Genomic DNA, 27,733 nt, shown 5'->3' with positions numbered 1-27,733 from the left:
TGTTACATTTTTCCCTGCAGAGAAGGATTGAGGCTCACTTTGGGCTGCTGTCAGACATTTTCCTATTTGATTTCCCTCGGAGTTTGGGGAATGGGTAATGGTGTATAATATGAGAAACCTGAAGAAATGAAATACAAAAAGTAGTTCAGGAAGATTCTTATCCTTAAACTGGTTTGGCCCATAGTATAATTTCAAGGTAGCACTGCTACGTAAACTTGACTGTCAATATGTGCCATCTTAGTAGTCTAATTCCCTATAAGAACGAGTAGTTTAAAAAGTTGGCGTTTCTGTGGGTTCTATATACCATATGCCAGTTATATTTTGTTTTCAACTAACACCATTTTAATCGGTCTAATTGCTGCATCTGAAATATAAAACTGGAAAAGACATTTAAGTTATGATTATGATCAGTGTTGACACTAAACTTATATTGTATATTAGTACTCTTACACTGGAAGACAAATCACACTTTTGCACTATAATTGTGCTGATTAAAGAATAAGCTTCTTGTGTGGTCCTCAATTCATTACTTCAAATTATTCCCACCGCTATCATTATCAATGACTGATCTCACCCTCATGTTGTGTATTTCAAAATGTTGTTTTCAAAGAGTGGTTTGGAAGAACAAAATACATAACAATACAGCTAGCTGCAAAGTATTGCACATGCTAAAGAAGTCTTCCTCCAATTTGATTTTGTTACCTCCTTTCCTTACTTCCCTGAAGACCGACAGCCTTCACTCATTGCATTGCGCCTGAGACTTGAACTCAGCAGTGAAGGGGAATGGAACATGTTTGTCACCACTTATCTACAAACCAAACAAACTCAGTTCTTAAAGTATGTGTTGATGTAAAACTGAGTTGTACAAACCAAAAGGCTCTAGTTCAGTCCTTTGTCTGTGCTCAGGTAGCTGATCTCACCTGGAACAATAGCAGAAGGAGCACCACAATTTAAATTTCATTGCCCTTGAAGGATGAATCGGTCAAGGTTCCTGGCAGCTAGTGCCCATGGAACCATACCTCAGAAGAGGGGATCAAATCTTATTACCGGATGCTCGGATTTAAAATGTTAATTTATTATTTAGTAAATATATAAACATTTGCTGAATATCACATGCTTCTACTAAGCAGAGCTCAGTGTCTATCTTGAGTGGTTTGCAGAGAGTAAGCAGTGGATCTGTTGCTCTTGTCAAATGTCAGATGAAAATTCAGTGACTATTATTCTTTGGGATGGGGGATGTGGCGGGTTAACTAATAATAATAATCGTTGCATTTGATATAGCGCCGTATCACGTCTTCAAGACGTCTCAAAGCACTTCACAGAATATGAATGGACTGGGCTGTATCTTAAATGAGGTCTCCTTGGGGCTGAGCTGCCTCCTAGGTGATGTGCTTAGTCACAAAAAGTTGAAATTGATTCAACCCTCTGTGGCAGTCTCTGTTGTCCAATTCCACAGGTGAGTCCACAGTGCTCAAGGTACTTTTGATGAGCCAGCCAGCCTGGCCCCCACAATAATGCAGTTTTCCTAGGATTTGCATTAGAATTAGTTATAGTAATAAAATAATAATAATAATACTTGCATTTGATATAGGGCCTTATCACATCTTTCAAACGTCTCAAAGCACTTCACGGAATATGTAAAGTGAATTAACTGGATATTTTGTGGGCAAAACGCGGCAGCCAATTGCACACAAGCAGTGTCCCCAAACAGCCTTGGATTAAAGTGACCAATTTTTTTTTGAGGAATTATTATCGCTGATAGTGATCCATCAATCGACAAACAACTGAGTTCCTACTTACTGCTAAGTAAACAGAGGTGTGTGGAGTGAGGAAACTTGCCCCCAAAAATCTCTCACTTGTGTTGTGTGTCTTTGATGAGAGAGTAGCTGACCTGCCAATGGCTTTTTTGGCTGGCCACTCAGATGGTGCGCAGCAGGTCATAATGCTTAGGCTGGATTTCCTCATCTTATTTGTTTTTGTCTCACCCACCTGGATGTGCTACAGACTCCATTTATCAGATTGGGAGCTGAACAGAGTACAGCTTGTACTGTGATGCTGTTAGTAGTACTCCAGTGCTTAGCAGTATTGTACCATCTTGAGGTTTATGGAAGTTCATTTATTCTATATTTCATTTATTAGGAAACTCATTTCATTTATTTATTGCAACTGGAATTAACTTGTTATTCTGAATTTTTTTTGCAGTATTCCAAATACAGATCCCATACTATTATTTGAAAACAGAAGGGAATTTCTCTCAGTGTCCCGGCCAACAGTCCTCCAGATGAAATTTTTCATTCACTCGTAGATATTTGAGGGACTTTGCTGTACACAAATTGATTGCCGTGTTTGCCTACGAATACATAGTTACAACACTTATTTTTATACAGTAGAATCCTTTGAAGCACTTTGAGATGTTTCAATGACGTGATAACGCACTTTATTCAAATGCAAGGATTATTATATGGAATATTACAAAAGTATTAACTACTTGCGCTGCTGGCACATTCCGTTCCTGCTTTTTTTAAAAAATATTATTTGCATGACTACTGCCCTCCAACCTGATGCTTGGGATGTGTAGCTTGACTTGCACAGATGATTGGCAGTTAACTGAAAGGCAAAAAAAATCTTCCGACAGGTTTGTTATACAGCAGGTTATAAATGGTATAAATTTTCAATAAAAAAGGCTTTATTGAAGAGTGTAATAAAAGGCAAATAAAAAGGCAAATTAGCCCACATTTTGCTTCAGGGAGTGAATATACTGAACACTGCAACCATGGTCTTTGCAATGAATCAGATTACAGTTTTTGTCCCTAATGCTACATTGTTATTTAAAAGAGTGAGTTAAAACTCAAACCACTCCTCTCCTACCCATAATATCAGTGTTATCATGTGGACCCGAACTTCCATTAACTGATGTATCGTCAGTCGTCCCTCAATCTAAACAACTTCACAGAGAATTACCTACAAAACACACAGTCACTACATTTTGCAGTAATCTAATAATAATAATAATAATCCTTGCATTTGATATAGCACTTTTCACGTCTTCTCGACATCTCAAACGCTTCACAGAATAGATTGTAAAGTGAATTGACTGTATATTTGTGGGCGAAATGTGGCAGCCAATTGCACACAGCAGTATCCCACAAACAGTCGTGGATTGAAAATGATCAATTTATTATTGTTTTGTTTTGGAGGGACACTGTGTATATCCTGTGAGGCGCTTTGCAGCGTCCTCTCGCTGTAAAAGGCACTAAATCAAATGTAAATATTTAGATAATGAAGCTTAAAGTCTATCATTTAAGACTCATCTTGCTTTCAAATGTGCATTCAAAGCTTTTGAAATGTTAACAAGTATAACTGGGTTAAAAAGAAAGTAATATTAGTAGAATTTTTTTCAGATTTTTTTAAAAAAGGTCATAGTATAATAATTATTTTTGATGTTTTTCTTTTGAAACATTTTGTAAATTCAGTGTGCTTGGTCCAGTGTTGTTTCACTATCCACACTTCGTTTTTGCATTGGACAAATCGTATTGTGGATCCATCCACCCATCCCAGAGTAATCGGCAGTGCATGATTTGGGGCTGCTTTCCCCTGTAGGTTATTTCTCCACCCTCTCCATAATCATTTTATGCACATGCACAGCTATATGCATATACAAAGCACACACTCCATCTGGTGGCTGTTGTGTTATCCCATGTTATGACGATCTATATGACATACAGTGGTTTTGCTTCAAGTGATTTACTCCTGTGATGCACGTCAGTTCAAAGACGCAGTGTGAGTTTTTGTATGACACAACTGTATGGCTTTCCACATTCCGCAGTTCAAGCACTTTGATGGTTCACAGATGCCAAGCCCATGGATCTCTGTATTGTGTCAATGTTACAGTCATTGTCAGATTTCAGTCCTATGGAAAATCTCAATGCACAAACTGATTTTATTGCGTCCTTAAATAATCAACCATAATTGGAGGATCACTTTTCGGGGGTAATAATCCCTTCAAAAATAAAATAAATAACAATTTGGTCACTCAATCCACGACTATGTGTGGAACACTGCTGTCCGCAATTGGCTGCCGCATTTTGCCCAAAACATTTACAGCCACTACACTTTATAGTGTATCCCATGAAGGGCTTTGAGATATCCCGAAGACTTGAAAAGGCACTGTATCAAATGCAAGGATTATTATTATTATAATCCATCGACACACTGAAAAGGTGACTGGATCATTCAGTGGCACCATTCACATGTGATTTAGCAGACTGCTTTCATCGCACACTGAACACGGTCCTCTTCAGCGTGATACTGGAATTTTTAAATCAAGATTACCTTCTGTCTGTTTTTTACAAAAAAATCTTACCACGCAGACAGCTACTGAAAATATTTAATTCAGTACTGACAGATTTGTAATTGTAGACTTTGTGTGCAGCGAGATACTTAAAACTTTGTGAAGCTGTCCAATCCAAATACTGTCAATAGGATTTTTGATCAGCTTTTTCTCACTAATAATGTACATGTGGATAGCATATATTAGACGTAGGTCAATGTAAATAGATAATTCAGTGGTATCAGCTGGAGTTGGAGAAATACCAAGTAACTGGGCTCTCAATGTGACAGCTTGCACCAACTGGATTCAGATATCCCATAAAAATAAATATGATATAGCTCTGAACTATAATTTACAACTAGGCTGAAATTGTATCTTTCATTCACATCATTCCTATGAAAGCATGTTTATCATGTATAACATGCGACTGTTTTATTCTGTTTATTTGGAGGCTTGGGTTTTGGCAGATGATGGTACTTTACAAATAGCAGATGAATGACATACAAACTTGAGGTTGAAATGTGATGTGATCACTGTACGATTATCAAGTGGTAAAGCAGTGGCCCTTTGGCATTTTGGGGGCATTAAGAAGTGGCCCGTTGAACACCTGCACCAGGCCAGGCAAGTCCGTGCCAAATCAATCCCTTTCCAGTAGCTGCCGAATTGCGATACCCTCGGAGTGACCGTAAATGAAAAAAAACTCAATAAAGAACTAGTGATTTGGTTGGCCACACTGTACTAGAGGCCATAGATACAGGATAGTCACAAGAAGAGTGAAGCGGCTAAGGCAAATTGTTTTCACTCAGAGAATTGTTGGGATATGGAATGCCCTGCCTTTTTGAAACCCACCAATCCATGGGTGGTTTCAAAAGAAAAGTAGACAGGATAGTGGCTATGAAGGGGCATAAGTATAGGCAATGGGTCTGAATGAACACCTTGCTCTGAGAGCCAGTACAGACTCAATGGGCCAAATGGTCTCCTTCTGTGCTGTAAATTTCTATGATTCTTTGATGATCTGGGTACCAAAATCTACTTAAGCTCCTACTTTTTGTCTGCAATATTTTGTGTGTTCGAATGGCCTGCTGACACTTACTGTCTTTGCTCAAATATGTGAATAATGATTAGTTGAAATGCAGAATGGTGAATGCTCATGGAACTGGACCCCCCAGGGGGAAGGGAAAATGAGTTGAAATGCCAAAACTGGAGAAAGAAAATTAATTGGTTTAGAAAATTGACAATGAAATAAATTGTTAATTTTTTTCAGTTAGTCCATAGGAGCAATGTTTTTTCAATCCTCTTGACAGAAAAGTTTTTTTTGATTATAATGCTGCCAGACTTTTTCAGAAAGGGAGAATATAATATTTATGTACCAAAGTGGGTCAGACGTTCCTGGTGAGAATCCTGATTTTTCTAATGTCTCTCCACTCCACAGAGAATTCGTCTGATGCAGATTTGTGGCTGTTGAACAGTTGTACCGTGAAGAATCCAGCTGAAGACCACTTTAGAAACTCGATTCAGTAAGTGTACAATAATGGGGGAAAGGGGGATAAAGTAATTGACTTTGAAAGATATTGATATTTTGTGAGACTGATCAGTACCTCATACATATTAAGCACTGTAATTTTAATGTTAATTAAAACTTGACAAAATAGACTCGATGTAGCAGGTAATGAAATTTCAGACAGGCACCCAATCTTTTGCTGTACTGCACGAATAAAACTCAGTACACACATCTTAGAACAAAAGTACTGTAAATGAACATCATTTTATTTCTGTCTGATCAGTACAAACCAGCTGACAAGATTTAGTAAATTATAAGTGCAAACGTGTAAGAGTTCTGAAAAAGTATTCATTTTTATATTATGAAATCTGATTGTGTTTGTGTATAAATATTTTTGGGCTTGGGAAGATATTCTACATTATTTATGTGTTTTTTGGACTTCTATCGCACTTTATATCTACCCTAAGAACTATCTTTTTGCTTTTGGTCACCTTTCCCCCCCATCTTGCAAAAGCTTGGGTGCCTCGGCAGCTGTGTAAAGTGAGATGTTCTCCTGAAGTGAAAGGTACAATATGAATGTAAATTGCTGCTGTTTCTGACCTTAGTCTGATAATATAGCATTGGGTTTCAGTAAAATTCTTTGTACTGGTGGTAATGTGTCAGGCTGGCTCAGTGGTAGCACACTAGCCCTTGAGTCAGAAGGTTTAGGGTTCAAGCCCCATGACGGGACTTGGAATCACATAAGCTGACACTCCGTGCAGTGTGCTACATTGTCAGAGGTGCCGTCCTTTGGATGAGACATTAAACCGAGGTCGCATCTGCTTCTTCAGTTATACTTTATGAAGACCCATTGTATGATTTGAAAAGAGAAGGGAATTTCTCCTGATGTCCTGGCCAACAAATCCCCCAAATAAAATTGGTCACCATTCTATGGCTGTTTATGGGACATTGCTGTGAGCAACTGGCTGTTGCGTTTTGCCAGCAAAATATACAGTCAAAAACACTTCACAGTGTATCCTGTGAAGCGCTTTGAGATGTCTCAACAACACGATAAGACATTATATCAAATTCAAGGATTATTATATTGTACTGGTGGTAATATTTTACTATTACTTTGGATTGGACACGAGTTATAAAAATGGATTGCCAAGGATCGTTCTCCATCAGACTGGTAGTATTTTATTTGAATATCTCAGAACAGATAAGTTGTACAGTGTCTAAAGCTCCACTTCCATTTATACCTGGAGTGACTTAGCTGGAGCTCACTAGAATTGATTTTAAAAGTGCTTTTGTTTACAGTGGGACTGTTCAGAGTTCAGTTAATGGACTGAACATAACTGTCATGACAAGTATTGTAAGTGGGACCCCATTGTGTAGCAGTGGGTGTCACTAATGTGAATAAGATTCACTAAAGAGTGTTGCAATCCCTTGCAACATATACGTTACACTTGCTTGTTGTCCACATCCCTGTCCTCGCAGGGCTCCCCCGGCTTTCAGTACATCAGTAAATATTCCAATTTTGGGATATTTCTTGTTCCTTCTCCCTCCATTCCACCATTGGTGGCCAAGACTTCAGACTCTTTGCCCTCTGAACCTCTCTTCCTCACTCCCCCCCCCCTCCCCCAATCTCTCTTTCTCTGCCTTCAAAATCCTCCTCAAATGTATTTTTGACCATTCCTTTTGTAAATATCCTTCACTCCTTGTTGTCACTGCTCTGAGCTTCGTATCATTTTTGTTATGTGCTTTTGAGAAATTCAATTTATATGTAGTGTAAGTAAATTTAAGTTGTTGCTGATCAATACCTAATTTGTGAATTTATGGAATTCTCTACCCCAAAGGGCTGTAGATGCTCAGTCCTTGAACATATTCAAGACTGAAATTGACAGATTTCTTGTGGATAAAGGGATTAAGGGATATGGGGATAAGGCTGGTTGGTGGAGTTAGAATAGATCAGCCATGATCTTATTGAATGGCGGGGCAGGCTAGAGGGGCCGAATGGCCTACTCCTGCTCCTAATTCTTATGTTCTTATGTTCTTATATGTTCTAAAACAGGTGGAGTATGAGGATTTGAGTTCTTTTGATTAACAACATGTCCGGTTGGCTGCCAATGTATTCTGCTTTTTTTTAATACAATACTCATTTAGTTGACATGTAGGTTGGTGATAATTGCTGCATACAGTTTGATTTTGTATTTGTGTGTGTGTGTAGTGGGAAGTGGAGGGAAAATAATGGGCTATTGCTCTCTGAATGTTATCCATATCTTTTTAATTAGGGCCTTATTCAAACTTTATAACAATTTATTTTCAATTTGAAACCTACATATTCATTTTATTTTGGAACAGTGTGGCTTCTCTGAATAACATGGGTCAACTTTCCAAATAGGTAACGCCATATACCTGCCCCAAAAAGAATTCACAGTGGAATGTCCAACATGATGTGCACATAATAAGGTGCCTCTCTCCCATTCGATCCTTTTAACACTTTTTTTCCTGCTGGCTACAGTTTGCTACACTGTCCTTTTGCTTCACAGTTTAAAATGCCCTTCCTTCTGTTTTAAGTTTTAATTAACATTTAATTTGCATGAATGTAGCCTAAGGCAAAAACTGGATTTTTGTTTGAAGATCCTTGTACTTAATGTATCAACGTAGCTCTAGGTGTTTTTGAAGTTATAAGGAAGCCAAAGGATATTGTGAAGGACAAGTCAGATTCAAAGACTATGTTATTTAGAATCAGATTCAATGGCACTGTAATCAGTTAATATCACAGAGAAGGTGGTACTGAAAATCCACCGGAGCTATCTCTGTGGTTGCACTGTGTTACTATGTGAACTCTGCCGCAGATCAATAGCAGCCAGTTTTCTAATTTCCACTTGTTCTGTTGAAAGACCAAAGATGCAAATAACCACTGTCTGGTTATGAAGAAACATACAGGGAAACAATTGGGACTGGAATAAACCCTTTTGTATATTTTCTGGTTCTTCACAGTGAGGGAATTCCAGTCATGCTAGTGCCTTGGCAAGTCCTCCCGAAGTGAAAGGCACTATGCAAATGTAATTTGTTGTTGTTTTTGCAAGCAAATGCAATATTTCTGCAAAACAGTGTATGTCATATTATTTGCGAATCAAATTGTTCAGTTTTAAATTGAAATTATAATTGTGTGTTTCTTTTTTATGATTCACCATGCGAGAATGATCAATGAAACACTTTATTAAATTTTTGGTGTCTTAGAACAACAATACTAATCATTGCATTGATATAGTACTTTTCATGTTGGGAAGACGTTTCAAATTGCTTCATAGGATATACTGTGAATGTGTTTATTTTATAGGAAACGCCTACATTAATATGCAAATGACTTCCAATTGATGCCAAATTATGGGCAGTTTTATGTCATAGTCTGACTTCCATTGCAAATGACATTAATCTTTCAGTCATCAGATACAGCATGTGCTAGACGCAGAGTAAAGCTTCCTCCAGTCTCCTTGAACAATGTGCTTTAACCAGAACCTCAGTAGTGGGCTCTATGCTGTACCAGTCATTTATTTTATTTTTCCTTATCAGCACTGAGGGAGATTTCCAACTGATTCTAAATTATGGACAGTTTTGTGTCGATCCAGTTGGATTTTTTTCTCTTTCCAAAACGGGGTCTCCTTGGGACTGAGCTGGCTCCAAGGTACTGTAGTTAGTGCTGGCAGCATAGATGCACTCTACACCTCACTGAGCCAGTACGGAACCTTGGCATCTTGTTTAACCCTCAACTATCCTTCCCCACATTTGTGCCATGACCATGTTCTACCTTCCCCCACTTCCACAACATCGTCCAGCTCCGTCACTGCCTCTCCCCTCAGGCTGCTGAGACCCTCATCCATGCATCCAAGCTCGATTATTATTATTATTATTATGCTAATTCCCTGTTTGTCGATCTTCCCAACTCTTCCCTCCACAAGCTGCAGATCATTCAGAACTCTGGTGTTTATGTTCTCTCACGCACCAGGCTCCAAGAACCTATCACTCCCACCCTCGCCTGGTTCTACTGGCTCCCTATCCCCCAGAGGATAGAGTTCAAAATTCTCGTACTCACTTTCAAAGCCCTTCACAACCTTGCCCCTCCCTACCTCTGTAACCTGCCAACTCTTTACCAACCTCTCCGCTCAACAGGCTTCGGCCTGCTCCACGTCCCCCGTCCTACCCGCCCCACCATTGGCAGTCGGTGCTTCAGCCTTTCTACCCCCACCCTTTGGAACTCCATCCCACATTCCCTTCGCCTCCTTCAAGGCCTGTCTCAATACCTTTCTCTTCAAATGTGCTTTGGTTATCGTCCTCGCCCTACCCTCCCTGCTCTCTATCCCACCTGATCCCAACCCACAGCTCGGGTGCAAATCCTTGACTGTCCAGCCTTGGGACGTCCTCCTGACGTGAAAGGCACCATACAAATGAAATTTGTTGTTGTTGTTGATAAAATGTCAGAATCGAGTCAACTGTCTGTGGCAATCTCAGGTTTGTTCCTGAGCCAGGTGGGTACACATGGAGACTGGAGGCACATATTCTTCCCACTTGGCTCCTGTTAAAACTTCAACCCAAAGCCCAAATGAGTAGGGTGGGCCTAGCTGGACAAGCAGCGTAAAGCTTACCATTAAGTGCTCTCAAAAGCAAGCTATGTGGTTCAGCGGTTAAACTCAAGCAATAACCTAACGCACATTCTTGGCAACCTGTGCTTAATATTCTCTGGAATTAGGTTAGTATGGTGTATCCCTCCAGAAGGAGAGTATACAATCTTTACCAGACACGGGGAAATGGAACATTTGATTCCACTTTTAGTTTCTCTCATAATGAAGTGTATTCTCTCATAATGAAGTTTCTGAGATCAGAAACTCAGTGGAACAGAGTTCCTGAACCTGCATTTTCGAACAGTAATAAATTTGTGCCCCCCCCCCGCCCCCCAGTCAACAGAAAATCTCACAAGAAATTCTTGGACTTTAAGATTTGGGCGGAACCATACTCTGTTGTCTACAGGGAGTAAATTAGGAGCAAGGGGAGAATGTGCCAGGAATCAAAATGTTAGCATGCAGGTTCCCCAGAAGCTGATTTTCTAGTATCCGAGGAGGACATGAAGCTTTCAGCAAGAAATAGGATAACTTTGAACTTTCAGCTCTCTGATTTTGATTGAACTGGACAGCCAATAAAACTTTAAATGCTTAGTTTCGTTGTGAGATGCACATGACTTCTTTCAGTTTATGAGCTATGTTGAATTTAAGGGGTGTTGATATTTACACTCTTCCTGCTCCCTCGTCCAAAAACTGAAATTAAAAAGTGCATTGAATAAAACAGGAGATTTTCAAAAACAAAATTATAGTCATCCCACAAGTCAAAAATTCAGCAGTGGAATGAATTTATTTTTGCTATAATAACCTTTCAGTGTTTCTCAAACCCTGCTGTGTTCAGTTCACCACTACTGATGACTTCTGAAGGCATTTGCTTTTTAGCAGTGGTGCCAAGGGTGTTGCATGCTGTCTTTGGTTTAGGCAGTAGTGTTGATCAGTGAGTATTGGCTTCATTTGCTAAAGTTCACTTTAATGAAAGGCACAAGGTTTGCAGCAGCTTAAAGAAGCAAGGCAAGTATAGTAATGCATCCAGACTAAACAGCAAAGCAATGTGAAATCGGATTCATTGCAGTAACTCATTTGGAAATGTACCTTTTTCTCTCTTGCTGAGTTTTACTTGCTGCAGAAATTGTGTACTGTTCTATCACTCTACAAAATCAAGATTGGTACAAAGTTACTAGTTGTATTGTAACCTAATTACCAACAGGATAAAGCAAATTAGTAATGTGTAAGTAGTTTCACAGTAGCGTAATTGTATTTATTGAAGATCTTCTGTGCTTGTACAGAAAGTGTGAAAAATGGAAGCTATTGCTAAACCTAACTAAATTTTCCTGTCCAAGTACAATTGAAACCGTTCGCCTGCAAAATACACAATCACTACACTTTACAGGATGTCCTGTAAAGAGCTTTGAGACATCATCCCAACAAGAAATGTGAGAATTATAACTGTGTCTATTATGTTGGGGAAGACCCATAATGGTCCATTTCAACTTTAGCAAGTCTTGACCTTATGTCTTCCGAGACCTGCTTAAGTTCGCTCTTTACACGCAAATAGTTGTCTTGTAGCTCCTTGATCACCATAAATGTTCTTTTTTTGAGACTTTAGTTTCATAAGAACTTTAAACCATGTCTGCCTGGTAGCAATAAAGCTCTGAAATTTCTTAAAAAATAAATTCTTTCACATTTTTAATATTTTAATATTTTTATTAAACAATTACAATCCTTAAGTTCTGTATATCCATCTACAATATTTATTTGTTGCTGATTGAGCATATAATTTCTTATATAAAGATACATATGCAAATATGGGTTCACAGCACCTTATTATGCTGAATTTGAATTACTCTGGTGTTTTTAAACAGACAAATGATGAGGAGAATGAGGGTAATAGTGATCGGTGTAAGTAGGAAACTGCCAAAAAAAAAGGAAGAAGGTGGGCCAACATTATATCTCTCTCACTTTATCTCACACATTCTCTTCCCCTCCACCCTTCCCCACTCTGCTAAATTTTACTGTAGTGTGAATTTGGAGAGGAATTTCAGCAACGGCTTAAGTATTATATATAGATATATATCTATTGTGGAAATGTAAGCTGTTATTGGATATTATAATTTTAAGATTCTTTGATTCACCTCTGAGTTGGCAAATCTATTTTGTCATCTTGAAATCAAACATGTACAGACAATAATTTAATCCATCCAAGTGAGTTCAAGAAAACTCATATCTGTACATATCTTTAGAATCACATTCACTGTAATTAATGCCAAGGTGTATGTCATTATTTTTTGTTTTTTGTTGTTTGATTTTTACAACTCCTTCTTCTGTTTTTTGAAGCACTCCAGGATGTCGTCCTGTGTGAAAGGCGCTACATAAATGCAAGTTGTTTTTTTCTTATGCCCCTTCATGTCTTGGTTACTCAAGCTTCTGTACCTTCTGTTTTGAAAGAGAGGAACAGAATATGGAACAAGCTGCACTCTGAGACACTACCCCATGTGAAAGGCGCTATATAAATACTAGTTAATGTTGTAGTAAATGCACATGCTCTTTACCTTGGTCCGTCTTTAGTCACCTTTACCGTAACTTCTTCCTTTTCCCTTTCTTCCTTTTACTTTGCCAGTTTTCTACTTGCACTGACATTTTTTCTGGCTTTGCCAGTTGTTTCCTCTCTCCACTATTGCCCTCATCCTTCTTTTGTCCATCTCACATCCCTTTTCTATTATTGGCCTCAATTAACTTTATCACTACCTCTCTTCTTCTGCTCACTTTCTTCTTTCCTTGGGCATGTTTCTCCCTGCTTCCTTTTTGGGGCTCTACACCAATAATAGTACGTCAATTTGAATTAGTGCCTCATCACCCATTGAAATGTCTCAGAACTTCCAGGATTCACTGCAAAGTGTAGTGACTGTGTATCGGTGGTATGTAAAAGACGCACCCAATTTTTGCACACCAGTGTCCCATAAACAGCCATGAAGTGCATGAATGACCAATTTTATCTGGGGGCTTATTGGCCCTTTTCTTGTTGATTAGGCAGCTTTAACACCACCACTGAATGGGCAGATAGAATCTTGATTCAATGTCTTATGCAAAGAACGGCATCTCTGATGACCAGTTAGAGCAGAGTGCATGAAGTTCAAATTGGGACTTCCTGTTCTACAGTTTTCACATAATTCTACTTCATTGACCTGCAACTTCTAAGGCACAGATGGAGCAGAAGTGAAGTCAGGACCTGAAAAGCCACTAGCAAAATTCTGGCTTAATCTGGTAATGCTATTAATGCTATATTACCTGATGTGTTTATGCATAAAGGCATTATGTTATCCTGCTACAGTTCGAACTTTCATATTATCAGGCATTTATGTATATATTCCATACTATGACATTCATCATCCAGGGAGAGACTTATATAATTGCTCTTCCATCTTATCGTGACCAGGACGTTTGCACTGTCACAGTGGCAGCGTTGAGCAGTCAGAAGCACAGATGTAGGCTACCAAATTTTATCTGCCATCTCTGGGACATGGCTCTAATAATTTATGAAGCGCACAGACACTCAGCATACTTAAGCAAAAAGCCTCACTGTTGTCATCTTAAGTTGGACATGGTGCAATTCTCTACAGTATAGCCTTAATCTTGTTTTCAGTAATATATTCTGAAATTGCAGTGTGCTCTGCATGCTTGACCTAAGAATAGTTGCCAGTGAATTTGATTTTATTTGAGAATAAAAGAGATCCGACCTCATAAAGCAGCACACTGCTGTGTGGTGACAGAGTACATATTGTGCTGTAGTTTGCTGCATTGTCAGTTGTACTTGACTTGTGAAATACAGCTGTAAAATCTACAAAACCTCTCTGGCTTTCACTTCGCAGTAGAGTAATTTGATTATGTTTTTGTACTGAACTTATTTTAAGCTAGTTTCCCATGCAAATTATTAAAATGTTCTGATGGCAGAATGCTTTCCTTAGAACACACTGCCATATTTTCATAAAAACCGTCAGCTTACGGTTGAAACTACTTTGCATTTTTATTGTTTTGCTTTCATCTGGGCAGGATATTAGGTTGATGTATGTTTTTGATGCGGGCGGTCACTCACATATCTAGATTGGGTTCATTAAATGAATTTGTAGTTTGTATGGAACTAATGTGGGTTATAAAACGTACACACTTATGCAGCTCATACTTTTGTGGTCTTCTCTAACAAGCTGTGATTCTGTCTTAGTACTAAAGTGTATAGGGATTTAAATTTTATTGCCAAAATTATAGCAAAACAAAATCTGTTCTCTACTAAAGCATTGTAAATTAGTCCCTCTTTTGTAATTTTGTAATGCAGCCTTAGCAACATCAGAAAATTGATAGAAAATATAATTGCTACCAAGGCTGATCTTGAAACATGTCTTGGGTGTCTTGATGCCAACTTTGCTAAAAGGGGCTCTTTAAGTATCTCTCTGAAGTATACTTTATTATTATTTTAATTTGTGGGGTGGCATAGGATCTATAATCTGTCAATACCTGCACATGATATGTGGATGTTGTTCATTTTAAGCCATTTTTTCTACTTGTCGTACATTTGGCAATCTTCTGTGGCACCCCAGCTGCTGAAAATATCCAGAAGAAACTGGTTGAACCATATTGCATCAGATCAGATTTTTTTTTGCCAGCCAAGGCTTGGGGACCCCAGAATGTGAGTTGGGTTAACTGCTGGCGTCTAACCAGCTAAAACTGTATAGCTTGCCATTGATAATCGCTGTCCGGCAAGCTTTCCCGCTGCTTGTCCAGCTCGGACTATCCTACCTGTTAGGGCTTTGGCTTGCAGGGTTAATAGGAGCTGAGTGGGATGACTCCCAGTGACTGGTCTGCCATTCCAGGTCCTGCCAATGAGCCAGGCTGGCTGTGCTGTCATCAGCAGTGCTCTGGAATACTACGGACCCGGCTGGCTCAGGAGCCAGACTACCGAGACCACCACAGAGGGCTGGCATGATTCCGACATTCTGTTATCAGGCATGTCACCTTGGAGCCAGTTCAACTCCAAGGAGACCGTGTTTAATCAGAAGTGGTAGCAACGTACTGGGAAAATATCAAATGCAATGATAAATAAAGGCCAGAAGTGTAGCCTCTCTTCTCCCCCCGATCCCTGTTTTAGTTTCAAAAGCTTACTGTACCCTTATCAGCTTCAAATATTACACTCGCTTTCTGTCCTTTTTTTGAATATGCTTGTTTGCTCGATTAGCCCTGTAAACCCCGTTGAATTTTTCTTTGTATAAATCTATTTGAATCATTAATACTTTTCACGTGTCTTCACTCTGAAATGCAATTTCAGAAAAAGGTGTCTTTTGACTTGTTTGCTGAGGTCATGCCCATGTATCAACAGAGTCGGTCTTTTTGGCATTCCTATCATCTTGACTATGGAAAAGTATGGGTTTACTTTAAGTGTGATTGTTATTTTCATTTTTTATTTTTAGCATAAGTAACATCTTGGGTTTCTGTAAACCTTAATACAGCGGAATATTGATCATCTGCTCTAATGAAGGGGCTCATAATGGATAATTCAGATTGGAGGATAATCACGGTTGTGCAGTTTGCATTTATAGATAAAAAAGTGTATTCCAAACTATTTAATTGTCTCATTTGTCTTAAAATCCTTGTTGCATCTGGAGGTACAGTAGTGATTGTGGTGGGAGGAAATCATTAATTTTTAAAGTGACTTGTGTTTTCTTTAAGTACCATCTCCGCCAAATCAACTAATTCTCTTCCCCCCCCCCACACCTTGTGATTTTTATACGCTGTCTTAGCCATGTTTAAGTTCATTCGTGAAGAAAGTGTGCATGTCTAGCTGCCATCTCCTGCTCCTTCAACTCAGTCTGCATGTAAGTTAGAAACTTTGTTCACTCACCCTTGGCCCACCTACCTGATAATGGCAAATAATTGGAGCATGGATAATTGAGGTTCCACTGTACATTCTCTGCAGCAAACAGGAAATCAATGGATTGTGTGACTTACAAGCATGGTACAATTGTTTCTCGATGTTGAAACCCGTCCAACTTCTGTACTATATATGGTTGTGTGGAGGAGTAGAGCAGAGAGGGTACTTAAACGCTCATCACAGTTTTAGCAAGGTAATAACGAAGAACATTCTTGCTGAATTTCTGCTTCAAATAAAGCTGATGCATTAACTCAATAATGTTGTGCACTGAGGGCCATCAAGAAGTTCTGATGAGAAGTGATGGACAGATGCTGTACTTTTAACCCTTAGCCCACCACATGCTGTTGATAAAGATGTTGCTTAAATAAGCTGCAAGAGTGGAGGAATCTTGAACGATATTTTAAAATCTTGATTATTTAAAGTATTCCTTTAACGAACAGCCTTTTAGCATTTCACAGCAAAATGTTTTTCTCTGAATTACTGTGGAAGCTTTTATCAGCTCCTGCGATGAAACAGCAGAAAACAGCACTGCATGATGTACCATTTAGCCGTACACGCCATAATATGTCAAAGTTTGATTTCCAGCTTCCACAAAGTTAGCTGTTCCTAATAGTTTGGCCAGTATAATTGGCTTCAGATCCACTTGTTCAGGGAAGGGAAAATCCAAGGACCCTGCTTTCAATTGGTGTCCAGTCAACCTTGCTGGAATGTGCACATGTCAACTACTTCAGGAGAGGAATGTGATGGTTGGGGGGAGAATCAACCAAAATAAATTATATTCAATACAGTCATTAGAATGTCAAAATTTTGTCAGTTTACAACCTACATTTTTACATAAAAGCTAGTAGTTCCCATAAAGCTTGTATTCAGAGCAGTTGTTTGGAAAACTAAGATTTTGTGGTTTACAAACTTTGTTTTGAGTTTGCTTGCGCTATTTTTTCCTTGCCTCTCTGATCATTCTTACTGCATTGTCCTGTACCCAGCAAATGGAATAGTTGCCGACCTTATTATTATTATTATTGGTGTGTGTTATCAGGCAGTCTGCTTGTAATATAACGCAAGACAATCTACAAGTATTTGCAATTGCCCCACTTAATAATAACCTGACTTAACTTTTGAGTGTTAGGTTTTCTAATGTTCATTTGTACCATTTTGCTGTTTATTTTTTTAAAAAATTAAAAATTTGAAGCACACACAATTAGGCATTTTTGTAAACTCTAAACCTAAATCTTTTAAAAATCTGTGTTTTGTTTGTTCTTGCCTGTTGAACAATGTGCTGAGGCAGTTCATTTTAATAAATACTGTACTTTTTTTGACCTTGAGAATCAAGTTGTTTGATTAATGTTCACCTATGTTTAATTGTTATTAACATAAAAGAATTATATCAGCAGATGAGGGTCAGTCTGGCTGAATTGGTAGAACTTTCACCTCTCAGTCAGAAGGGTGTAAGTGCAAACTCCATTTTGGGACTTTGAAAGAAGCATGTTATGATAGTTTTCCAAACCAGTTTCAGCAAATTTGGTGAATACTATAGCTTGCGTCCCAATTTCTTGGATGTCCAACGGTAGCCTGTCGGACATCCTGGATGAGAACAAACTTTCTCGAGTTGAATGTCGACGAGACAGAAGTTCTGCTACTTGGCTCCTGTCAGTGCCTTCTCACCTCAAATGCTGACAGGATCAATCTGCAAGGATGCACTCTACACCTCACGGAGCCAATGTGGAACCTCAGTGTCTTGTTCCACTCTCAACTGTCCTTTACATATGTGCCTTGACCTGTTCTGCCTTACCCCACTTCTGCAACATTGGCCGCCTCTGCAATACCTCTCTCCCCTCTAGCCGCTGAGACCCTTATCCATGCGTTCATCACTTCCAGCCTTGACGAGGCCAATTCTCTGCTCACCGACTTCCTTACTCTTCACCTCACAAACTACAGACCATTCAGAACTCTGCAGCTCGTGTCCGCTCCCAAACCAGACTACGTGAGCTAATCAGACCCAATCTTTGCCTGGCTCCACTGGCTCCTCAAGGTGCTATATAATTGTAATTTGTTGTTGTAGTGCAACAGGCCGAATGTCACCGATTGTTTTTCAGGCTAATCGCGTATAATTTTTTTTAAGGCGTGCACAAAAAATATTTCCGTACACATTGGAAGTAATCAGAATCTTACTGAGTGGTGCTAAGGTGGCTATGAAGCCACATAAGTTGTAAACTTAGTCCCTGGTTCTTCGCTGTTTGGTTGCACAGTTGTCGGCTGATGCAATTGAACATTTTTGTATTGCTTTGTATTGCAAGTGCTCAAAAGCTTTTAAAAGCATCTGATGATCATAGTTGCATTAGTTGTTTATATATTATTTGATACATAACTTAAGATGTTAAGGAATTTTAAGTGCGAATTTGAAATCTCGAGAGTCAAATGTTTCTATGAACTGCTGTTACATCACTCCTGTGGTTTTTTTAAGTTGTTTGAACCATGTGACTGTGTTTAGATGTTTAATCTGTTGTTGTGAAATTGGCACACAAAGCCCCGCATAATCACAACAGCTATGAAATGGAGACCTCCAGAACAAAGTTTGAACATTATAGAAAATAAAATGCTCTAAAGATTAATAATGTTTATTTTGTTACTTTTTTAAAATTATTTCTGGACTTTTGCTGCTGCAATCATATGTGTACAGTTTATTTTTGTTTGATTTTGTCAGCTGTGAAATTTACTCCACCAGCGGATCGAAGTTATTGTGTATTTTTTTAAAAAAAATTGCTTAATTGGTGCATTCCCATCTCGTGGTTCTGCTCTGTAACTGTTAGCATACAGCTTGGACACAAAAACACAGCTATGGTACCAAGTGTAATCCTGCACTGTAAGTGTTATTCATAACCATAGTTGTGTTTGATATAGCCGCTTATGTTAAAATGTCTAAAAGCACTTCCATTTTTTCCTCCTTATTATGGTGAACTGAATTTTTGTAAGTAAACGCGGTAGCAATTGTGCAATGTCCTACAAACAGTCATGAAGTGAATGCCTAATTTTATTTTGACACAAATAAGTTGGCTCGGACACTGGGAGAAATTTGGAAGTACAGTACCTGTATGATGCTTCCTGTGCTTTTTTTTCTCCATGTTCTGACAGGGCATGTTTTTGCAATGTTTTTGCAATCACTAAATGTTTAAAGGATTTCCAAGGATAATGGACAGCTACTTGACAGTGTATATTTTTCTCCTTCAATCGCATTCATGTAATTATTTCTTTTTGGAGTTAGAAATTCTGAAAAGGTGTTCAAAGGATTGTACTAATAGATCACACCTCAACTTGTCAGGTCCATTATTAAAGTGAACTGAATGCTTTGGCAAGTGTTCAAGCAGACATTACCTGTTTTTTTATAAACTATAGATGAACAGTTCACAGAGAGGGCAGCAGAGACAAGCAAATCTTCTGCTTGCCTAAGTAAAATTAAATCATGGGAATCAAATCATGTTATATAATTAGTATCTTTTATTCTCTTAAAATCAAGAGGAAATCCACAATACCAATTCCAGAGGACTACTTTGCTGGACAAAGGCAAATACTGTACATTTAAAACATATGTCCATCATCATTGATTACGTTCACAAAAGCATCTTTGTGTACTCGCTGTGAACTAAGTGTGATTGAGTTTATCTTTCCCTTCTACAAAGTGTATCAAAAATTTAAGTTCAACAAGTTGACATTTGTGACAACATAAATTAATACCACTACAAATGTTCACATTCCTTTGAGAGTGCTAAGTGTGAATGCTAACCCATTATGTGATGATTTTTTATTCACACTTTAGTGCACATAAACTGACATTCTGTTTTTCAAACACTGAATATTGTAAAGGAGAATGAATATCACAGTGATTGTACATTTTCTTCCTCACCAAACCAATGGAGCCAAAGAGTGTTTACTTTAGCAGCAGCAAAAACTTGCATTTGATTGCAACCTTAACGTGAGAGCTTCTCCAAGCGCTCAACAGCAGCATAGCTTGATACCGAAATGTGGGGGAGAGGGGAGGTGACTGTCGACACGATCGAAGAGGAAGGACTTCAAGTGCAACCTGAAGGCAGGCAAGGAGGCAGTAAGATTGAGGTAGAGAGTTACAGAGTTTTGGAGCACAGTGGCAGAAGCATGGCTGATGATGGAGGGGATGAGCGAGATGCAGAACACTGAAGCCAACCGAGCGAAAGTGGCCGAAAGAGTGTGTTGTGAGCAGCTCGGAGAGGTAGGGAGGTTCTAGGACATTAAGTGATTTGTACATGAGTGAGGATACTGAAATTGATCCATTCAACATTAGGCAAACAGTGGAGCTTGGCAAGGATGGAGTAGCCAGTTTGCTATCGGTGAGTATATGGGTCTCTGCAAATTCCATCTTTGGAATTTCTATGTGTAGGTGGGATACTTGGAACTTTGTTTGGTTTGGAAACACTTAAATAATAATCCTTGCATTTGATATAGCGCTTTTCACGTCGGGAGGACGTCCCAAAACGCTTCACAGAACACACTATAAAGTGAATTGACTGTATATTTGTGGGCGAACGCGGCAGCCAATTGCGCACAGCAATGTCCCACAAACAGTCGTAGATTGAAAATGACCAATTTATCATTGTTTTTGGTTTTTGGATGGATTATTATTAGGCGTGTGGAGTAAGGAAACTTGCCCAAGGTTTCGCCCTGACCTGCCTGGAATTGAACTCGGGTCTCTCGTTTGCAAAGCGCGTGCTCTAACCACTGAGCTACAGGACTCCACGGTAAGCACGGTAATGGGTCTCACCATGTGTCAGACCTACCCAGCTGACCAAAAAAAAGTGAGGATACAGGTGGCAGAATTTAGAATGAATTGGATTTTATGAGTGGTGGAGCTGGGGACACTGGAAGGAGGACTTTGGGTGGATGGTGACAATAGTGTGGATAAGAGTTCTAGTTTTGTTGAGTGTGAGATATAAAGGCCAGGAAGTAATTTTTCAGCATATAAATAAGATAACAGTATTCTTTTTTCTCATAGCTCTAACCTTGATATAAAGTGATTGTTGTGATTATTGTTTTATCATGGTGTGTTGGGGGGAGGTGTTGTGTGGGGAGAGGGGGAAAGAAGAATACCGTGCAGTTGAATAGGAAAACAAGCATAGCACCAAAATCGTAATTGAAAAATAATATGGTTGAAATCTTAGGTTAGATCAGTTGATATCTATGTAAATGTAGAGCAAGTCATACAACAACAACAAAATTACATTTGTAAAGTGTTTTTCATGTTGGATGGATGTCCCAAGGCGCTGAACAGTCAGGGATCAGGACCTGAGCGTGGGGGCAGGGTTGGGATTGAGGGAGGGCAGAGGGGATAGGAGGGCGGCTGAAGGCACGGACGAAAAGGAGGGTCTTGAGTCATGCCTTGAAGGAGGCAAGGGAGGGAGCAAAGCGAAGGGATAATGGAATGGAGTTCCAAAGGTTGGGGGCAGAGATGCTGAAAGCCCAGCTGCTGATGCTAAGGTGGGTCGGGCGGGAGGCCTGGAGCAGGCCTGGGGCATACTTATTGAGAATGTGTTGCTTACTTTTAATGTAACTAGATGTTACATTAAAACATGTAATATTTCCTATCAAAACCACTTAGATTTGTTTGTACTAATTGTATTAATCATCCTCTAGCTCGTAACGCTGCTCCTCTATCCTCCATTACTCCCGCACATCCGGCTGCATTGAATCGTGGAAAAATGACACCCTAAACCATCAACCCACACGCACTTGCTGGCCAGCTGCATTGAATCACGGGAAACGTACTCTTGACTCGACACCGCATACACGCTTACCGGCTGCAATGATCAAGTACTGCATGTGCACTTACTGGCTGCATTGAATTATCCATGTGCATTGCAGATTATTGATTAAATCGGATTTTCTGGGACTTATACAGTTTGCCTGCAACTTGGACTTTGCGTAAGTCATATTACATGTTATGATCCCGACTGATATGACCTATGTGAGCTTTACTCTAATTCAATGTTCATATTATAATATTTTGCTTTTTTTAAAAAAAAGCTTATTGTAAGTCCTTCCATGGTCCTCAAATGGCAAATTGAAAGCACGCTGTAATTTCAGTCGTCTATCACTGAGGCTTCAAATAAATAAATTCATATTGGTTCAAATAAAATGCAAGGATTATTATTATTATTTTTCAACCTTACTGTCTCGAATGAGATTTAATTTTTCAATCAACTTTCACACATTGCGTAACAATTAATATGCAATGATGTGATGCGAGAAGAAACTTGGGTGATATTTTGAACTGTTTTTATTAATATTTAAATGCTTTTTTACAAAAGGAGCAACCTGGGATATTTGGAAATGAAAGACGATCAAACATATGATGTGTTTTAAGCTATATTGTGAAAGGTCTAGGAACTGTGAAACGGGAGCAATTCTAAGTTGTTGATTGTCTGTCAATGTGAAGAAATAGATGACAGAGTGTCATATGATTATGTATAAATATGCAGACTACTCATCCCAGGAGAACAATTTAAGTCTGTGATAAGAGTGCAAAACAGAAATCAATAGGAGATATATTGACTGCCTAAGGTGGTAAAATATATGTAAGTTGGAGAGTCTCAATAAAGTTCTTTGATGTTTTAGGAAGGGATATTTCTGGTGTGACGGATTGGAGTAGTTGCAATTGATTATAAAATGTGAATTTCTGTGATTCAAAAGTAGAAAGCTGTTTGGAGAGATCTTTAGCATCTTTTGAATTACACAAATATATCTTTCTTTATAAAATAGGTTTCCATCACATACCATGCTGCAGAAGTTAATTTCTATTCAGCTTCTTACTGATTATTGTAATGTAGAAGTGACGATAAGTAATTCTGGAACTCACTTCCTAATAATATTGCAATAATATTTTAACTTTGTGTATTTTTATCTTAATTTATTGAACTTAACTTTAATTATGCTAATTTCCACACTATCGTGGGGATCAACTGTTAGAGCAAACCTCAGGGTCTGGGAGATATTGGTAGGACATTAGAAGAATGATAGGTTTCATGAACTCTCCGAGTTCACCATAACTGCCTCAAGCACTACACCATGTCCTTGGAATGCAATTAATCCATGGTTCAGAAAGAACAGGTTCTTGTTCATTTCAAGAGTCTGTATAATATTGAATTGACTTTCAGGTGCTGTTGCACATAGGCAGCTCATCTTTTGGAGAGCATTTAATCCTCCCTTATTACCTCCAGCAAAGTGTATTGTTTGTGTAAAGCTGTAAAAGAAACTGCGAACATTGTTCTGAGAGTTACAATTTATTAAAACTTACGCAGTAGTAATTTAATAGGTCTCAAGTATTGTAGAACTTCAAACTGTCATCCACTTCAAATATCATAGTACAGAGTGTTAGAACCATAGAAATTTATAGCACAGACGAAGGCCGTTCAGACCATTGAGGCGATGTGTCACTATAGTTGTTGAGATTGTCTTGTAAATGGGTTGAGTTGACTATTTCAGATTTTTTTTCCAATGTGAATGCCATACATTATGGACATGTATGGTTAGAAGAGAGTTTCTCCTGGTGTCCTGGCCAACAACCCCGCTGATAAAACTGGTCACTCACTTCACGGCTGTTTTTGAGACATTGAACCCACAACCTTGTGACTCAGAGGCAAATAAGCTTGGTTTGAGCCAGGCTGATGCCAATATTGGTGAGCTCAGGAAGGTATGCAGTTGCTGCTGCCTTTACCAGGCAGTGCCTTCAGTAGATTTGACCCCAGTCAAAAAGAGAAGGCAGTTTCTCCCTTCCTGGTGTCCTGGCCAAAATCCTCTGGATAAAGTTTGACGCTCACTTCTAGGCTGTTTGTAGAACCTTGTTGTGCGCAAATTGACAACCACATTCACTCCTAAATGCACCATTACTGTATCTGACAGAAAACACTAGGAAGTTTAGACGTGATAAAACGCTGTGAAATGCAAAGCGGAGGTGGCGTTTGCCCCCCCGGGGGCCGCTGGGGCGTGTGCTAGTGTTGTGTGCGACCACTTGTGGCAGTGTTCGAACTCCGGGCAAAGCCTGGCGTTTTCTGCTCAGTTGCCGGGAAACCAAAACCGAACTTAGTGGACAGATGTCTCGCCCCGGTGGAGCGGCTAATGGCTGGGTGGCGGGCGGCCGCTATGAGCCTGAGGCGTGTGAGTCAATGGGTAACTGAGTCACAACGGCAGGAGGCTGCCTCGGGGCTCTGTGCAATTGCATGCATGGGTTGTGTGTGCTTAACACCATCCACCAATACAAAGGTTATCGTTTTATTATTATAACCATTTATTTCAGAATGTCCTTGAAATGCTTAAGCAGTTTTTTTTTACTCATGGCAAGTCTTAATGTAATCCATTTATTGAAGCTGTTTTACGTGCAATGTGTTTGTCAGGTATAAATAGGTCACACAGAACTACTTTCTTAGCTTGCACAATATGAGAGGCTGACAAGTAGAGCACAATGATAAGTGGTTCACTGGAAGGTTTTGAATAGAATAAGACCATTAATCTAATGCAATAAAGTCAGTAAGAGTACAGCCCTGCGTATAGCAGGGGTGTGCATTAGATCAGCCTGATTAATATACTAACAGATTAAAATGCTAGTTTGCGCTATTGGATGTACTGACAATAATGCTAATAGCCTGCCTCCCTGTCAGAATAGAAATTCAGGTTCATGTTGAGAATAGTAGATATCTGGGAGTGAACACAAAGCAGTCATCTAAAATAAATGGCTTATTTAAATATACTGTAAGAGTGAAACTTTGGTTCAATTTGTTAAAACATTTTTAACAAGTTTTTGAACAATTAATGCTGACAAAAGTAATCAGGGCATTCCACAGTAACACCATTCGCGCCACAGAATGACCGATCTTACTGCTGCAAGATTATGAAGAAGTCAGTCACAGTTGGTCACAGTGAAATGATGCAGTGAGCATCCAGCCTAGATTATTTAGATGACTGGGATCAGATGTAGTGTTTGATTAATTTATCGCCAAATTCTTGGTTTAGCTGTTCATGTCTTGGTGCAGTCTATTACACTGTCCAGCGCCTTGGGACATCCTCCCGACGTGAAAAGCACATACAAATGTAATCTTCTTGTTGTTGTTGTCTACCATGTCACTAGTCTGGTGCTGCATGTCATGGTTTATGCAACGTAATTCTATTTGGGTGTTAAGTCTGTCGGATTTGGGAACACGACAAAACATGGATCATTTTTATAACTGCACCAGTAACAGCTGGGATTCTGCAGTGTATGTTTATGTAATTAAAAATAACTGTTGGCAGTCTTTCTAATAACTGGAGACTTTGATGGGTGGGCACTGCTCAATGAGAATATGATTTCGTGTAGAAACTTGCCACAGTATGATCTGTGCAAAATTCAACATGATTGGAACTTGCACTGACTGCCCTCGTGTTTTTTTCTTTTCACTGCTTGTTTCACAATACTGGCTATAAATTCTAAAGATGTGCATCTGTGATACAAGAATAGAACGTGTTTGTACTAGTCTGGTTGAGTGGAAAACATCCTGTTTCTCACTGCAGATAAAATGCAGTGTGTACAGAAAATGGGCCTGGGTTTATAAATAGATATTTCATAGTGACCTTTTATTATAGCATAGCTATTATAGGTGTTAATGGAGTCAGTAAAAATGAAGCAATGAATCGTCAGACAGAAAATCCACACCATTAGGTATCCTGTACATAATCTGTACAAAATTATTTGCATTTACTGGAAAAGAAAATGACCAGGAATACATTTTCTATTTTGTTGTGGTATACAAAGAAGTCTTCTATGCATAACAGACAAATATAGTACAGAGAACTCTATAACTGTCAAATAAAATTGAAAAATAATGCTTAACGATCCTATTTATATGAAGACAATAATGTTGATTTCTTAGTTGATTAGGTTAAATGTAGCCAATAAATAAGAAAAATTGTTCTCATACATTTATTATCTTTGTGTCAAATCCTAAAAATCTGTATTTTCCCAAGGTTAGATATAAAAAGGTAGTGACCAAGCAAGTAAAATCCAACGTCTGACACTGATGAGATCTGATCATTGGTACAATGATTCATTTACAAACAGTAATCCAGTTTAAGCAGAGATATTGTTTGTTAACAAAATCTATTGATTGGAATATTGACAAGTTTTCAGAACTGATGTTCATTAATTCTAATCAGCGAATAAACCACTTGCCTTATATATGATTACTGCACTTAAACTGTATTTAAATGATGTCCTCATGTACTTTGATGTTAGCTTGAATCAGTTGGCAGTAGTCCTACCTCTGGATCAATGTTGTCGGTTGAAGTCCCACATTTGGGATTTGAGATCATTGTCTAGTTTGACACTGGGAGTCCTGCATTGAAGGAGGTATTGCACATTCTTTTTTTTCATACTTTGAATGTCAACCTGAAGCAAAGTTAGGGTATGACTGTTCAAGTGCATTATTTTTAAATGTCTTGGTTGGATGTAAATGAAAGAGGAGCTAGAGATGTTGGCAGCAGTGTAGGTGACCCTAGATATGAGACTGATATAAGAATTGCTGGTTATATCTGTTGTGCGCCACTGAAGTTCTCGTTTTGTATGGCTAGTGAAGTGATTCGTTATCAAACAGCTAAGTCGAGAATTTGTGAGCCAGTGGGTAGTTTTGGAAGTGGTTTGGTTTAAGACTGAAATGCTGCCGGTAAAATAAAATAATAATAATAATAAACCTCGCATTTGATATAGCACTTATCACGCCTTCTAAACGTCTCAAAGCGCTTCACAGAATATACTGTAAAGTGAATTGACTATATATTTGTGGGCAAAACGTGGCAGCCAATTGCACACAGCAGTGTCCCACAAACAGTCATGGATTGAGTGACCAAATTATTATTGTTTTTTTCTTGAGATTATTATCAAGCATGTGGAGTAAGGAAACTTGCCCAAGGTTTTGCCCTGCCAGGAGTTGAATTCAGATCTCTCACTTGCGAGGGGAGTGCTCTAACCACTGAGCTACAGGACTCCATAGATGATCGAAGTGGGTACTGATTTACAACTATGGACTATCTCAAGTCCATAGCTTGCGCCTTGGATCCACAATCACCTTGTGCGTTGTCTCTCACCTTCCAGAGGTGTAAGAAATAACTGCGTCTGCCATGCAATTTTATAAAACGGTCCATTGTTTCCAGGAGAGGTTGAAACCTGGAAGTTCTTTTGGTATTTGTTCTTTGGTATTTAGAGCTATTGTATTATATCTACATATGTGGAATCCCAGTAGTTTGGTGTTGAGGCATTTGATGATGGGTTCTGTTGTGTCAGATACCCGACTGACCAAAAAAGATTAATTTATTATCAGGAACAACATATTGAAGTC

At 38.9% G+C, this 27,733-nt stretch overlaps 1 protein-coding gene across 1 annotated transcript in view; it reads left to right on the top strand.

Moving 5' to 3' along the window:
- cdkal1 (CDK5 regulatory subunit associated protein 1-like 1) overlaps positions 1 to 27,733 on the top strand; it is a 472,504-nt gene that overhangs the window by 72,435 nt on the left and 372,336 nt on the right. Inside the window, exon 4 of the mRNA XM_042332426.1 lies at positions 5,763 to 5,847. Within this exon, the coding sequence (XP_042188360.1) occupies positions 5,763 to 5,847 (85 nt within the window). The remainder of the gene's footprint in view (positions 1 to 5,762; positions 5,848 to 27,733) is intronic.

The sequence above is a fragment of the Callorhinchus milii genome, unplaced genomic scaffold (genome assembly GCF_018977255.1).
Source record: "Callorhinchus milii isolate IMCB2004 unplaced genomic scaffold, IMCB_Cmil_1.0 Scaffold2, whole genome shotgun sequence".
NCBI classification, from domain to species: domain Eukaryota; kingdom Metazoa; phylum Chordata; class Chondrichthyes; order Chimaeriformes; family Callorhinchidae; genus Callorhinchus; species Callorhinchus milii.
The sequence above is the reverse complement of the archived record's forward strand: the minus strand, read 5'-3'. Positions and strand labels throughout refer to the sequence as shown.